This window comes from Hemitrygon akajei, chromosome 16 (assembly GCF_048418815.1).
Source record: "Hemitrygon akajei chromosome 16, sHemAka1.3, whole genome shotgun sequence".
Taxonomy (NCBI): domain Eukaryota; kingdom Metazoa; phylum Chordata; class Chondrichthyes; order Myliobatiformes; family Dasyatidae; genus Hemitrygon; species Hemitrygon akajei.
In genome coordinates this window covers 92,625,577-92,638,302 of record NC_133139.1, presented here as the reverse complement: position 1 = coordinate 92,638,302, position 12,726 = coordinate 92,625,577, and the positions used below count along the sequence as shown (strand labels likewise).

General features: G+C 47.0%; 1 protein-coding gene across 2 annotated transcripts in view; it reads left to right on the top strand.

Annotated features, from left to right (window-relative positions):
• LOC140740297 (uncharacterized) overlaps positions 1-12,726 on the top strand; it is a 406,935-nt gene that overhangs the window by 294,573 nt on the left and 99,636 nt on the right. For both annotated transcript variants that reach the window (XM_073069447.1, XM_073069446.1), the window contains one exon: positions 9,886-9,939. In XM_073069447.1, the coding sequence (XP_072925548.1) occupies positions 9,886-9,939 (54 nt within the window). The remainder of the gene's footprint in view (positions 1-9,885; positions 9,940-12,726) is intronic.

Here is a 12,726-nt window from a genome sequence, read left to right as displayed (position 1 = left end):
TGTATCATTTAATTGATCTTTTTCTTCAATCCATTTTTTTTATCCATGCCACCACCAAAGCTCAGCTTATCATCAAGCGTAGCAGGTTGCACTAGACTGCGTAATAAATTAAACGTTTTTGCACCACTTCACAGTCAGAAGAGTTGGAACATGGATGTCCTCTGAAATTTGATTTGTTAGTGCAAAATATTCAAATCTTTCAGTATATGAACTCCATTGCTCTGTTATTTCATCATACAGCCCCATATTCCCACATTCTGTTGCCATTTTCAAATACAATCACATCCCAGGATTGTTAACAAATCTCATCCGTTTCTCTTCCTCTCTTATTTATTTTATTTAACCATCCCGTTCTCTTTCTCTCCCCTCCGATATCACTCACCACACTTCCCGCGGCCGTTTTCTTATGGCGTGTGGCGTCTTCTCTCTGTTCACCCGCATTACCCAGTGGCGCACCCCAGCGTTGCACACGGACTTTTCTTGTCAAAGGGAACAAAACAATAAATATCATGTGAACACTTGTCACCCTGTAGTCAGTCATTATGGTAAGAACAAAGGTGCAGCTGTTTATTTACCTGTAAGTTATCTACCCAGAATGCCCTTTACGTTCAGTATGTAACACACAGGGAAGCTTGACTACAACGTGTAAGGGTTAAAATATACTGTACATGAGTATGTAACAGTGGCAGTAGAGGAGACCAAGCTGGTATTTATGCTTCACATTAGCCTAGTCCTTGGATCACTCTGTCAGCACCTACTTCCATCACAGGATAGTGAAGAAGGAATTTGGCATGCTTGCCTTCATTGGCCAAGGCATTAAATTCAGGGCTGATGTTACAGCTTACAAGGCATGGTTAAGCCCACATTTGGATTGCTACCAATAGTTCAGTTCACCATGCTATAGAAAGGATGTCATTAAACTGGAAAGGTGCAAAGAAGACTTACAGGATTGTAAGATTTGAGTTCTAAGGATTGACTAGGATTTTTTTTTCCTTTAGAGTGTAAGAGGCCGAGGAATAATCTTAAGGAGGTTTATAAAATCATGAGAGGTACAAAAACTGAATGTTATTTTCTCCCAGGGTAGGGGAGGGATTTAAAAGGGATCTGAAGAGGCAGAGGTTGTTGAGTATATGGAATGAGTAACCACAGCAAGTGGTCAAGTCAAGTATAATAGTGACATTTGGAGTGATAAATGGATGGGAAAGGTTTACAGTGATATAGGCCAAACGTAGGTAAATGGAACCAGCTCAACTAGGGAACGGCCAGCATGGAGGAACTGGGCTGAAGGGCCTTTTTGCATGCTGTATCTCTCCATAAGTCTGGGACCCTTTCTGCTACATGTTTATCCAACCACACATGAATATGTTCCCCCCTCTTTCCTCTATCACTCCATATGCTCATCAATTCCATTTCCCATCTATTCTCCACCTAAAGGTTCTCCTGAATCTTAAATATGCATCACATTTACAGCCCCAATTTATTGCTTTTTGAAAACAAAATCTCATTTATCAAACAATTACCATCTCCTCAGAGCACTATTGCCAAAGTGACTTATATGGTTTGCTTGAAAAATTAAAATGTTTTAACCGGAAGTACTCTATCAGAGGTCACTTTAGTTACTGAGATCTACATGGAATATTCTACCACTTGGGCCCAACATTTCTGGGGTGCCTGCTCCAGGGAATCACATACATCTCAGCCACCCTGAAGCTTACTGACACCTGTCATTGTGCAGTTATTCTTTGTGGGTTTACTGTCGAGGTTGTTGAGGAGAAACTGCAATTTCTCGATTAACGGGAGATGGTACAATCATTGCCGTGCACATGTGATGCTTCAGATGGCTTTCCAAAAGAGGGTCCAAATTGGTTTATGATTATCAAGTTTGCTGAGGTAGAGTGAAAAGCTTTCATTCGAATGCCAGCCATACAGATCATTTCATTACAACCCTGCATCAAAGTGATACAAAATGCAGAATACAGTGTTACAGTGACACAGAAAGTATCCTGTAGGAAGACAATGAAGTAAATTGTCAGGACAAGAGTCCATCTTATTGTATTAGGGTACTATTCAATAGTCTTATAACGGCAGGATACAAGCTGTCCTTATGAAGGGTCTCTTTATTCAAAATGTTGATTCTTTATTCCTTTCCACAGACACTGCCTGACCTGAGAGTTCCTCCGGAATTGTGTGTCTGTTATTCAGAATAGAAGCTGGTCTTGAGCCTGGTGGTTTGTACTTTAGGGCTTTTGTATCTTCTGCTCGATAGGAGAGGGGAGAAGAATGTTCAAGATGGGGTCCTTGATCATATTGAGAAGTGCGGGCAGAGACCATGGAGGAAGGCTGGTTTCTTGTCATCACAGGCAGAGCAGTTGTCGTACCAAGCTGTGATGCATTCAGGTAGATTGCTGAACACCGTGTATGGATAAAAACCGGTGATGGTCAGAGGGCACGTGCTGACTTTCCTTACCCTCCTAAGGAAGTAGATGCTCTGATCTGCTTTTCTGACCGTGCTGTTAACATAATTAGACCTGGACAGCTGTTGGTTATTTTCACTCATCTCAAAGTGAAGCTTTCAAGCCTTTCAATCTCAGCACTGTTTGTGTGAACAGAAGCATCTGCAAAATCCTCTTTCCTGAACCCTATGACCAGCTAATTTACTTTACTGACACTGTTCCTTGTTGGATAAGCCCCTTATATTTGTGATCATCCTTCTGAATCTTTCTAGACAGTTTCCAGTGAAACACCTTTTCTTAAATAACAGTTTACAAATTTGTTCCCAGTGCTCCAGAGATATTCTCACATAATGGTGTGGGTCTGGACTCACATGTAGACCAGACTAAATAAGGGGTGGTCTGAGCCTAGAAATTCGTGAAAATAGATTTTAAAGAAACAACACTAAGAGTCTGAGAATGAAACAGAAAAGGCGAGCGTTGTTCAGCAGGTCAGGCAATATCGGTGGAGAAAGAAAGTTAACGTTTCCCATCGAAGACCCCTCATCAGAACAGAAATTCATCATCGGGCACATCCTCAAAAGGTGATGCCTCAATAAAGTGACATTGATCACTGAGGACCTTCCCTGTCCAGGACATGTTCTCTTCCTGGTACCATTACCAGGAAGGAGGTGCAGGAGCCTGAAGACTCTCACAATTATTCAGGAACAGCTTCTTCCTCTCCACCATCAGATTTCTGAATGATCAATGAAACCCATCACCAGCTCGTTAACCCTCTCTGAACTTGATGCACCAGCAATAACTCTCGGAGATGGGAGGCAAACGATAGGCTTTTATTAGAAGCAAAACAGAGTGCAGCATCTCGGAGACTGAGGGAGGAGCAGTGCCCCAATCGCCTTTATACAGGGGTCTGTGGGAGGAGTCACAGGAGCAGTCAGCAGAGGGGCGTGACAAGACAGGTATACATAGTTTACCACATTCACCCCCCCCTTTGTTTTAAAAGAGAGTCCCCACGGGGCGAAGTTTCTTACAAGTATATTTACAGGTTAAGTCTATCATGCGGTCGAATCTGTCACTGCGATCTACATAGCACCGGTGGTGATTGCACCAGTGACGGTGGTTGTGCTGGCTCCGGCCTGACTTGAGGTGTCAGCCCGTTAGGTGTCAGTAACCCCTCGTGTGTGCGTGGCGCCCGGTATGGGAGTGTCGTGAGGAGTCTGTGTAGGGCTTGGTGTGCGCGGTGTCTCGTGGATATATACATCGGTGGATACGGGGTTCATAGTCACTGTGGAGTGTTCAGGGTAGGGGTCTGGTGCTCCTGCGGGCGCCGGGTCACGGACGGAGACAGTGTTCTCCCGCCCATCAGGTAAGACCACGTAGGCATACTGGGGGTTCGCATGTAGAAGGTGAACCTTCTCGACCAGCGGGGAGTATTTATTGCTCCTCACATGTTTTTGGAGCAGCACTGGCCCTGGGGACATCAGCCAAGCCGGTAGGGTGGTCCCAGTGGCAGACTTCCTGGGAAAAGAGAATAGGCGTTCATGAGGGGTGGCATTGGTGGACGTACATAACAGGGAGCGGATAGAGTGGAGTGCCTCGGGGAGGACCTCCTGCCATCGAGAGACCGGCAATCCCTTTGACCTAAGGGCTAAGTGTGTGGCCTTCCACACAGTGGCATTCTCCCTCTCCACCTGTCCATTCCCCCGGGGATTATAGCTCATGGTCCTACTAGTAGCAATACCCCTAGACAGAAGGCACTGGGGCAGCTCATCACTCATAAACGAGGGCCCTCTATCACTGTGGATATAGCAGGGATATCCGAACAGAGTGAGGAGCTGGCGCAGGGCTTTTATGATGGACGTGGCACTGGTATCGGGGCAGGGGATGGCAAAGGGGAACCGCGAGTACTCGTCAACTATGTTGAGAAAGTAGACATTGCGGTCGGTGGAGGGAAGGGGGCCCTTAAAGTCGACACTCAGTTGCTCAAAGGGGTGGGTGGCCTTGATAAGTTGTGCCTTTTCAGGATGGTAGAAGTGCAGTTTGCACTCAGCGCAGACTTGGCAGTCCCTGGTCATTGTCCTGATGTCCTCAAGGGAGTAAGGCAGGTTCCGGGCTTTCACGAAATGGTAAAGTCGGGTGACCCCAGGTGGCAAAGATCTGCATGGAGGGCGTATAGCCGGTCGAGCTGCGCACTGGCACACGCTCCCCGGGATAGGGCATCAGGGGGCTCATTGAGCCTTCCAGGCCGGTACAGGATGTCATAGTTGTAGGTGGAGAGTTCTATTCTCCACCTCAAAATTTTATCATTTTTGATTCTGCCCCACTGTTGGTTGTTAAGCATGAACGTAACTGAGCGCTGGTCGGTCAGCAGGGTGAACCTTTTGCCAGTGAGATAGTGCCTCCAGTGCCTAATAACTTCCACTATGGCCTGGGCTTCTTTCTCCACCATGGAGTGCCAAATTTCAGGGCCTTGAAGGGTACGAGATAAGAATGCTACTGGTCTTCCTGCCTGATTGAGGGTAGCAGCCAGCGCGAAGTCGGAGGCGTCACTCTCTACTTGGAAGGGAATGGTCTCGTCCACCGCATGCATCGTTGCTTTGGCAATGTCCCCTTTAATGTGGCTGAAGGCCGCGCGGGCCTCAGCTGAGAGGGGAAATGCAGTGGACTTGACCGGGGGCGGGCCTTTTCTGCGTAGTGAGGGACCCATTGGGCGTAATAGAAGAAGAAGCCCAGGCACCGTTTGAGGGCTCTGAGAGTGGTGGGAAGAGAGAGTTCCAACAGGGGGCGCATACGGGTGGGGTCAGGGCCAATGACCCCGTTCTCCACGACATTCCCAAGGATAGCAAGTCGGGTGGTTCCGAACACACACTTGTCCCTGTTATAGGTAAGGTTAAGAGCTTTGGCTGCTTGGAAAATTCATTGGAGGTGGAGTCGTGATCCTGCCAGTCGTGACCACAGATGGTGATGTTATCCAGATATGGGAACGTGGCCTTCAGTTGGCACTGGTCCACCATCCAGTGCATTTCCCTCTGGAAGACAGAGACACCATTTGTGACACCGAAGGGGACACGCAGGAAGTGATAAAGCCTGCCGCCCGCTTCGAAGGCAGTGTAGGGGCGGTCCTCCGGGCGGATGGGGAGCTGGTGATAAGCGGATTTCAGGTCTATGGTTGAGTACACCTTGTACTGAGCTATCTGATTGACCATATCCGCGATGCGGGGTAGGGGGTACGTGTCAAGCTGCGTGAACCTATTGATGGTCTGGCTATAGTCCACGACCATCCTATTTTTGTGCCCGGTCTGAACAACGACCACCTGGGCCCTCCAAGGACTTGTGCTTGGCTCAATGATCCCCTCCCTGAGCAGCCGCTGCACCTCTGACTGAATGAAGGCCCTGTCCCCCGCGCTGTACCTCCTGCTTTTAGTTGCCACAGGTTTACAGTCGGGGGTCAGGTTGGCGAACAGCAGTGGGGGAGGGATCTTGAGGGTGGAGAGGCTGCAAGTGGTGTCAGTAGCATGGCTGTTGGCATGGTGCTGGGTGGGATGTGTGGGTTGGTGTGTGTGTGTGGTCAGTAGCAGGGTATATGATGAAGTCCCACAGAACTGAGGATTTCTGACGGTGATTGGTGGGTGGGGCCCGTCATACTCCATTGTCACACTTTTCAGGTGGCTCTGGAAGTCGAGCCCCAATAGCACAGGGGCACTCAGTTGAGGCACGACCAGTAACGCAAAGTCCCGATATTCTGTGCCCTGCACCACTAGTGTCACTACACAACCCCCCCGGATGTCTGTGGAATGTGACCCAGAAGCCATGGTGACCTTCTGGCTTACCGGCCGTGTCACGAGTCTGCAGCGTTGCACTGTGTCCAGGTGAATAAAACTCTCAGTGCTGCCCGTGTCAAACAGGCAGCTAGTCCTGTGCCCCTCCACCAGGATGTCCATCATTGACCTTGCGAGCTGGTGTGGAGTGCTTTGGTCGAGGGTCACGGAGGCCAGAGTTGAATCACCATCTTGGTGCCCGGTAAGCACCTGTGGGTCAGAGGTGGGGCGAGGTGGCACCGACAAAGATGGCTGCCCCCATGCCTCGCACGTGGCGGGCAGGCAAGATGGCCATCCCCATGCCTCGCACGTGGCGGGCAGGCAAGATGGCGGCAACCAAGATGGCGACCCCCATGCCTCGCACGCGGCGCTGCTTGACCCCGCTCATGGTTTGGACTTACAGGCCTTGGCAAAGTGGCCCTTCTTTCCGCAGTTGGAGCAGGTAGCTTCTCGGGCCAGGCAGCGTTTTCGAGGGTGCTTTTCGAGTCCGCAGAAGTAACACTGCACGGACTTGCGACTGGCAGCAGCTGTGGTCGACTCGCCGGCGGGTTGCGGGGTCTTCACGGACTCGCGACTGGCAGCAGCTGAGGTTGATTTGCCGGCGGGTTGCGGGGTCTGCAGAGTCCACGGGGCCAGCGGAGATTGCGTGCCTGGACAGCATCAGCATTGTGCAGAGCGGCCTCCAGTGTGTCGGCCAGCTCGATTGCCGACTGTAAGGTAAGATCGGCGTGTTACAGCAGCCGCTGGCGCACATACGTTGACCTGATCCTCGTAACGAAGGCGTCTCTTACTAGCAGCTCAGCACGCTGTTCCGCCATCAGTCCCCTGCAGTCGCAGGCCCGCACGACTGTCTGTAGGGCCTGGACAAACTCAGCGCTCGACTCTCCGGCCTGCTGCCGCCATGTCGCTAAGTGATGTCTTGCGTAGACGGTGTTCACCAGCCGCCGGTATCGTCTTTTGAGGGCATCCATCGCACCCTGGTAGTCTGTTTGGTATCTGATCATGGAGTAGACCCTTGCACTGACTCTAGAGAGGAGAAGCCTGTGCTTTGTGGCAGGATCGGTCACATGAATTTCCTCCAGGTACGATTCGAAGCATGCTAGCCAGAGTTTGAAAGCGTCGTGGGCTTCCTGGGATTGTGGGTCGAGATCCAATCTGTCTGGTCGTAAAATGCTCTCCATGTTTTAAAATTGCTGCTAATAAAATTGATGCGCCTAACTCTCGGAGACGGGAGGCGAACGATAGGCTTTTATTAGCTGCAAAACGGAGCACAGCACCTTGGAGACTGAGGGGGGAACAGTGCCTCCAATCGCCTTTATACAGGGGTCTGTGGGAGGAGCCACAGGAGCAGTCAGCAGAGGGGCGTGTCCAGACAGGTATATGTAGTTCACCACAGAACTATTTATATTTCTAATTTGTAGCGATTTGTGTTTTTGCTACACAAAACAGCAAATTTCATAACATACAATACTATGCAATGTCTTAGGCACATATACTGTATTTAACTAGGGTGCCTCAGGACTTTCACACGGGACTGTGTTTGTGAAAGTAGAGTGGAGAGTGAATTTGTAAATCCAACAGGAGCCAAGAGTGTTTGGAGTGGCAAGGGAGAAGCGCCACGGGAGAGGTGTGGGACAGGTGGCAGAGAAAGAGTGCCAGGATTGTGGGCTGACGCAGGCGTGGACTTGCACAGCCCTGAGACACCAGGCAAGGTCATTTGATTTCAAGCAATTCATATATTGATCGTTACAGAATGTATCTGGTGTTTCCCACTCCCTCCCCTCTCCCTTCCCCTTTTCCCAATCATGATTCCACTTTCCCTGCCCCCTTCCCACTCCCAGTCCACGATAGAGACCCATTTCAGAATCAGGTTTATGATCACTCACACATGTCATAAAATTTGTTTTTTTTTCCTTTTGCAGCAGCAGTACAGTGCAATATGTAAAATTACTCCAGGACTGTGCAAAAGTCTTAGCTATGTATACAGTATATGTCTAAGACGTTTGCACAATGCTGTAAGTCAGTGATGATGATTCAGATTCTGAAATTCATCCCTGATTGGTAGCACTAAACACACCAGCAGGAGAATTATCTATTCTCCCTTTGAAATACATTCTGTTAACTTCTGTGCAGAGGGCAACAGTGAATGGATGGCTAAGAACATCCCCCTTCATAGTCACCATTATTGCTACTAATCTGTTAAATTGAATTAGCAGAAATTAAGCTCTCCAGCATTTGTAAGTGAGATTTGAACTCAGCCACTGGATACTTAACTACTACACCATCCCTCCACTGAGAATGTAAGTGTTGCTATTACTGTGTGTTAGGGCAGTTCATCCAGCTTTGCTGTTCGTGTTCCAGGTCAAGTTAACACTCAGGGTCACACTTGTATAATCACAGTTGCCTTAGCAACCCGCCCACCCATGCAGCAAAGAGCATCTCTAATAGAGCAACATTCTGTTTCTTGTGACATATATATGCGAGGTAAAGAATGAAGTAAGAAATTAGTATCCTTATTTCTCCTGCTGATTTCTCCTATGGCAAGGAATTATGTAGATTTATGCAAGGAAGGACTAATGATGGAGGGAATGAGAGACTCTTCGGCGTGTTGAAAGGCATCCTGCATGTAGCCTGCCAGTCCTGTCACATTGCGTAAGGAATAGCGTCCTCACGATTAGAATAGGCCTTGGTATCTCTATGAATTTGTTCACAGACACTCAGCTTGCTGATTCTCATCTGGCCACCTTCGGGCAGTTTATTTCAAGACATTATAGAATACAGAACATGGAACAGTACAGTATAGTACAGGCCTTCAGCCCATGGTGTTGTGTCAGCCTTTTATCCCACTCCTAGATCAATCTAGCCTTCCAGTTCCCTCTCATCCAATTGCCTATATATGAGTTTCTTAAATACCCCTAATGCACTGCCTCTATAACAACCCCTGGCAGGGCACTCCAAGCATCCACCACTCACTGGGTTAAAAATATATATACTTCTGACATCCACACTATACTTTCCTCCAATCACCTTAAAATACACCTTCTCATATTAACCATTTCTGCCCTCGGAAAAAAATTCTGGCTGTACACTTCGACCAAGTCATCTTTCATCTGAATCGCCATAATAGTTGATAGTCAAGGCAAGCTCAGCTTCTGGTGGGATGAGCCAAGAAGATAGAGGTGCTTTACCCAAGCATCTTGATCACCTCAGCTTGTATCCAGGAACTTAGTAAAGAATTTCAGACAGTCGGTGACCTCCGTCCAAAGAAACATCTCTGCCTATTTGCCATTCATTTGGTCCATGTGGTCCTGAAAATATTATTTGCCCCTGGATATTGCGATAACACATATAAAGAACATTCCATTTCTGGACATCTCCAGCTTCAGGATACCAAACTGTGAATCTTAGTAATAATCATGCCTGTTTTTCTTCAAATGATTTGTCAGCCAAACCACAGAGGGACTATCAATGCACTGGGGTTGTTATAGCCATGGTCCATCTTGAAGAAACACATTGATTTTGTCAGAAGGGAGGTCAGAACATGTGACTTTGTCTCTGAGAAACACAAGATTAACACTACCGGATTGTTCATTTTTTAAAATGGTGCTTTTTTTCAGGGGGAGCTGGGAAGACCAGGACAGAAAGGCAGCAAAGGAGCGAAAGGAGAAGCAGTGAGTAACAATCACATCCAGCTCTGGCGGAGGAGCTGTCTCCAAGCTAAATGTATTACCCTCGAATACATGTTGGAAGCAAGTCTGTCGTTGGCCAATGTCAACCGGATTAATAATTCTGCTGTTAAATTGTTGGTCCAGCGATGGTTTCTTTAGAATTGTTGTGTAATACTCTTATATCTTAAAAACAAGAAAGAAAGAGATGAACACTGTAAGAACTGGTTCGTTCAAAGTCAAAGTCAAGATTATTGTCATGCACAAGTATATGTATCCGCAGGTGCAATGAAAACTTACTTGCAGGGTCAACTTTATTCACCATATGCATTTCATGTATTCAGAATTTGCTGTGGTGTGTTGGTAAGGGCACAATATGCAACAAAAAACATTCAACAGTTGTAAGATGGAAGAATTATATAAAACTAAACACAAGTTAATTTACGGCTATGAAATAAAATGTGCATAAATGCCAGCATGTATTTACAATCTAAACAGCATTTTAGACAGTGTGGTAACTGAGATAGAAACATAGAAAACCTACAGCACAATCCAGGCCCTTCGGCCCACAATGCTGTGCTGAACATGTACTTACTTTAGAAATTACCTAGGGTTACCCATAGCCCTCTATTTTTCTAAGCCTTATGTACCGATGCAGGAGTCTCTTAAAAGACCCTATCATTTCCACCTCCACCACCATCGCTGGCAGCCCATTCAACGCATTCACCACTCTCTGTGTAAAAAACTTACCCCTGACATCTCCTCTGTACCTGCCTCCAAGCACCTTAAACCCATGCCCTCTTGTGATAGCCATTTCAGCCCTCAGACAATCCACACAATCACTTTCTCTCATCACCTTATATTTTTCTATCAAGTTATCTCTCATCCTCCGTCGCTCCAAGGAGAAAAGGCCGAGTTCCCTCAACCTATTCTCATAAGGCATGCTCCCCAATCCAGGCAACATCCTTGTAAATCTCCTCTGCACTCTTTCTATGGCTTCCACATCCTTCCTGTAGTGAGGCAACCAGAAGTGAGCACAGTACTCCAAGTGGGGTCTGACCAGGGTCCTATATAGATGCAACATTACCTCTCAGCTCTTAAGCTCAATACCACAATTGATGAAGGCCAATGCACCGTATGCCTTCTTAACCACAGAGTCAACCTGCATAGCAGCTTTGACTGTCCAATGGACTCAGACCCCAAGATCCCTCTGATCTTCCACACTGCCAAGAGTCTTACCATTAATATCATATTCAGCCATCATATTTGAGCTACCAAAATGAACCACCTCACACTTATCTGTGTTGAACTCCATCTGCCACTTCTCAACCCAGTTTTGCATCCTATCAATGTCCCACTGTAACCTCTGACAGCCCTCCACACTATCCAAAACACCCCCAACCTTTATGTCATCAGCAAATTTACTAACCCATCCCTCCATTTCCTCATCCAGGTCATTTATAAAAATCACGAAGAGAAGGGGTCCCAGAACAGATCCCTGAGACACACCACTGGTGATCGACCTCCATGCAGAATATGACCCATCTACAACCACTCTTTGCCTTCTGTGGGCAAGCCAATTCTGGATCCACAAAGCAAGGTCCCCTTGGATCCCATGCCTCCTTATGTTCTCAATAAGTCTTGCATGGAGTACCTTATTAAATGCCTTGCTGAAATCCATATACACTACATCGACTGCTCTACCTTCATCAATGTGTTTAGTCACATCCTCAAAAAATTCAGTCAGGCTTGAAAGGCACAACCTGCCTTTCACAAAGCCATGCTGACTATTCCTAATCATATTATGCCTCTCCAAATGTTCATAAATCCTGCTTCTTAGGATCTTCTCCATCAACTTATCAACCACTGAAGTAAGACTCACTGGCCTATAATTTCCTGGGCTATCTCTACTCCCTTTCTTGAATAAGGGATCAACATCTGCGAACCTCCAATCCTCTGGAACCTTCCCCGTCCCCATTGATAATGCAAAGATCATTGCCAGAGGCTCAGCAATCTCCTCTCTCGCCTCCCACAGTAGCCTGGGGTACATCTCGTCCAATCCCGGTGGCTTATCCAACTTGATGCTTTCCAGAAGCTCCAGCACAGCCTCTTTCTTAATATCTACATACTCAAGCTTTTCAATTCATTGTAAATCATCCCTACAATTGCCAAGATCCTTTTCCATAGTGAATACTGAAGCAAAGTATTCATTAAGTACCTCAGCTATCTCGTCCGTTTCCATACACACTTTTCCACTGACACACTTGATCGGTCCTGTTCTCTCACATCTTATCCTCTTGCTCTTCACATACTTATAGAATGCCTTGGGGTTTTCTTTAATCCTTCTCGCCAAGGCTTTCTCATGGCCCCTTCTGGCTCTCCTAATTTCATTCTTAAGCTCCTTCCTGCTGGCCTTATAAACTTCTAGATCTCTATCATTCCCTAGTTTTTTGAACCTTTCATAAGCTTTTCTTTCTTCTTGACTAGATTTTCAACAGCCTTTGTGCACCACGATTCCTGTATCCTACCATCCTTTCCCTGTTTCAATGGAATGTACCTGTGCAGAATGCCACGCAAATATCCCCTGAACATTTGCCACATTTCTGTCATATATTTCCCTGAGAACATCTGTTCCCAATTTAGGCTTTCAAGTTCCTGCCTGATAGTTTCATATTTCCCCTTACTCCAATTAAACACTTTCCTAACTTGTCTGTTCCTATCCCTTTCCAATGCTATGGTAAAGGAGATGAAATTGTGATCACTATCTCCAAAATGCTCTTCTACTAAGAGACC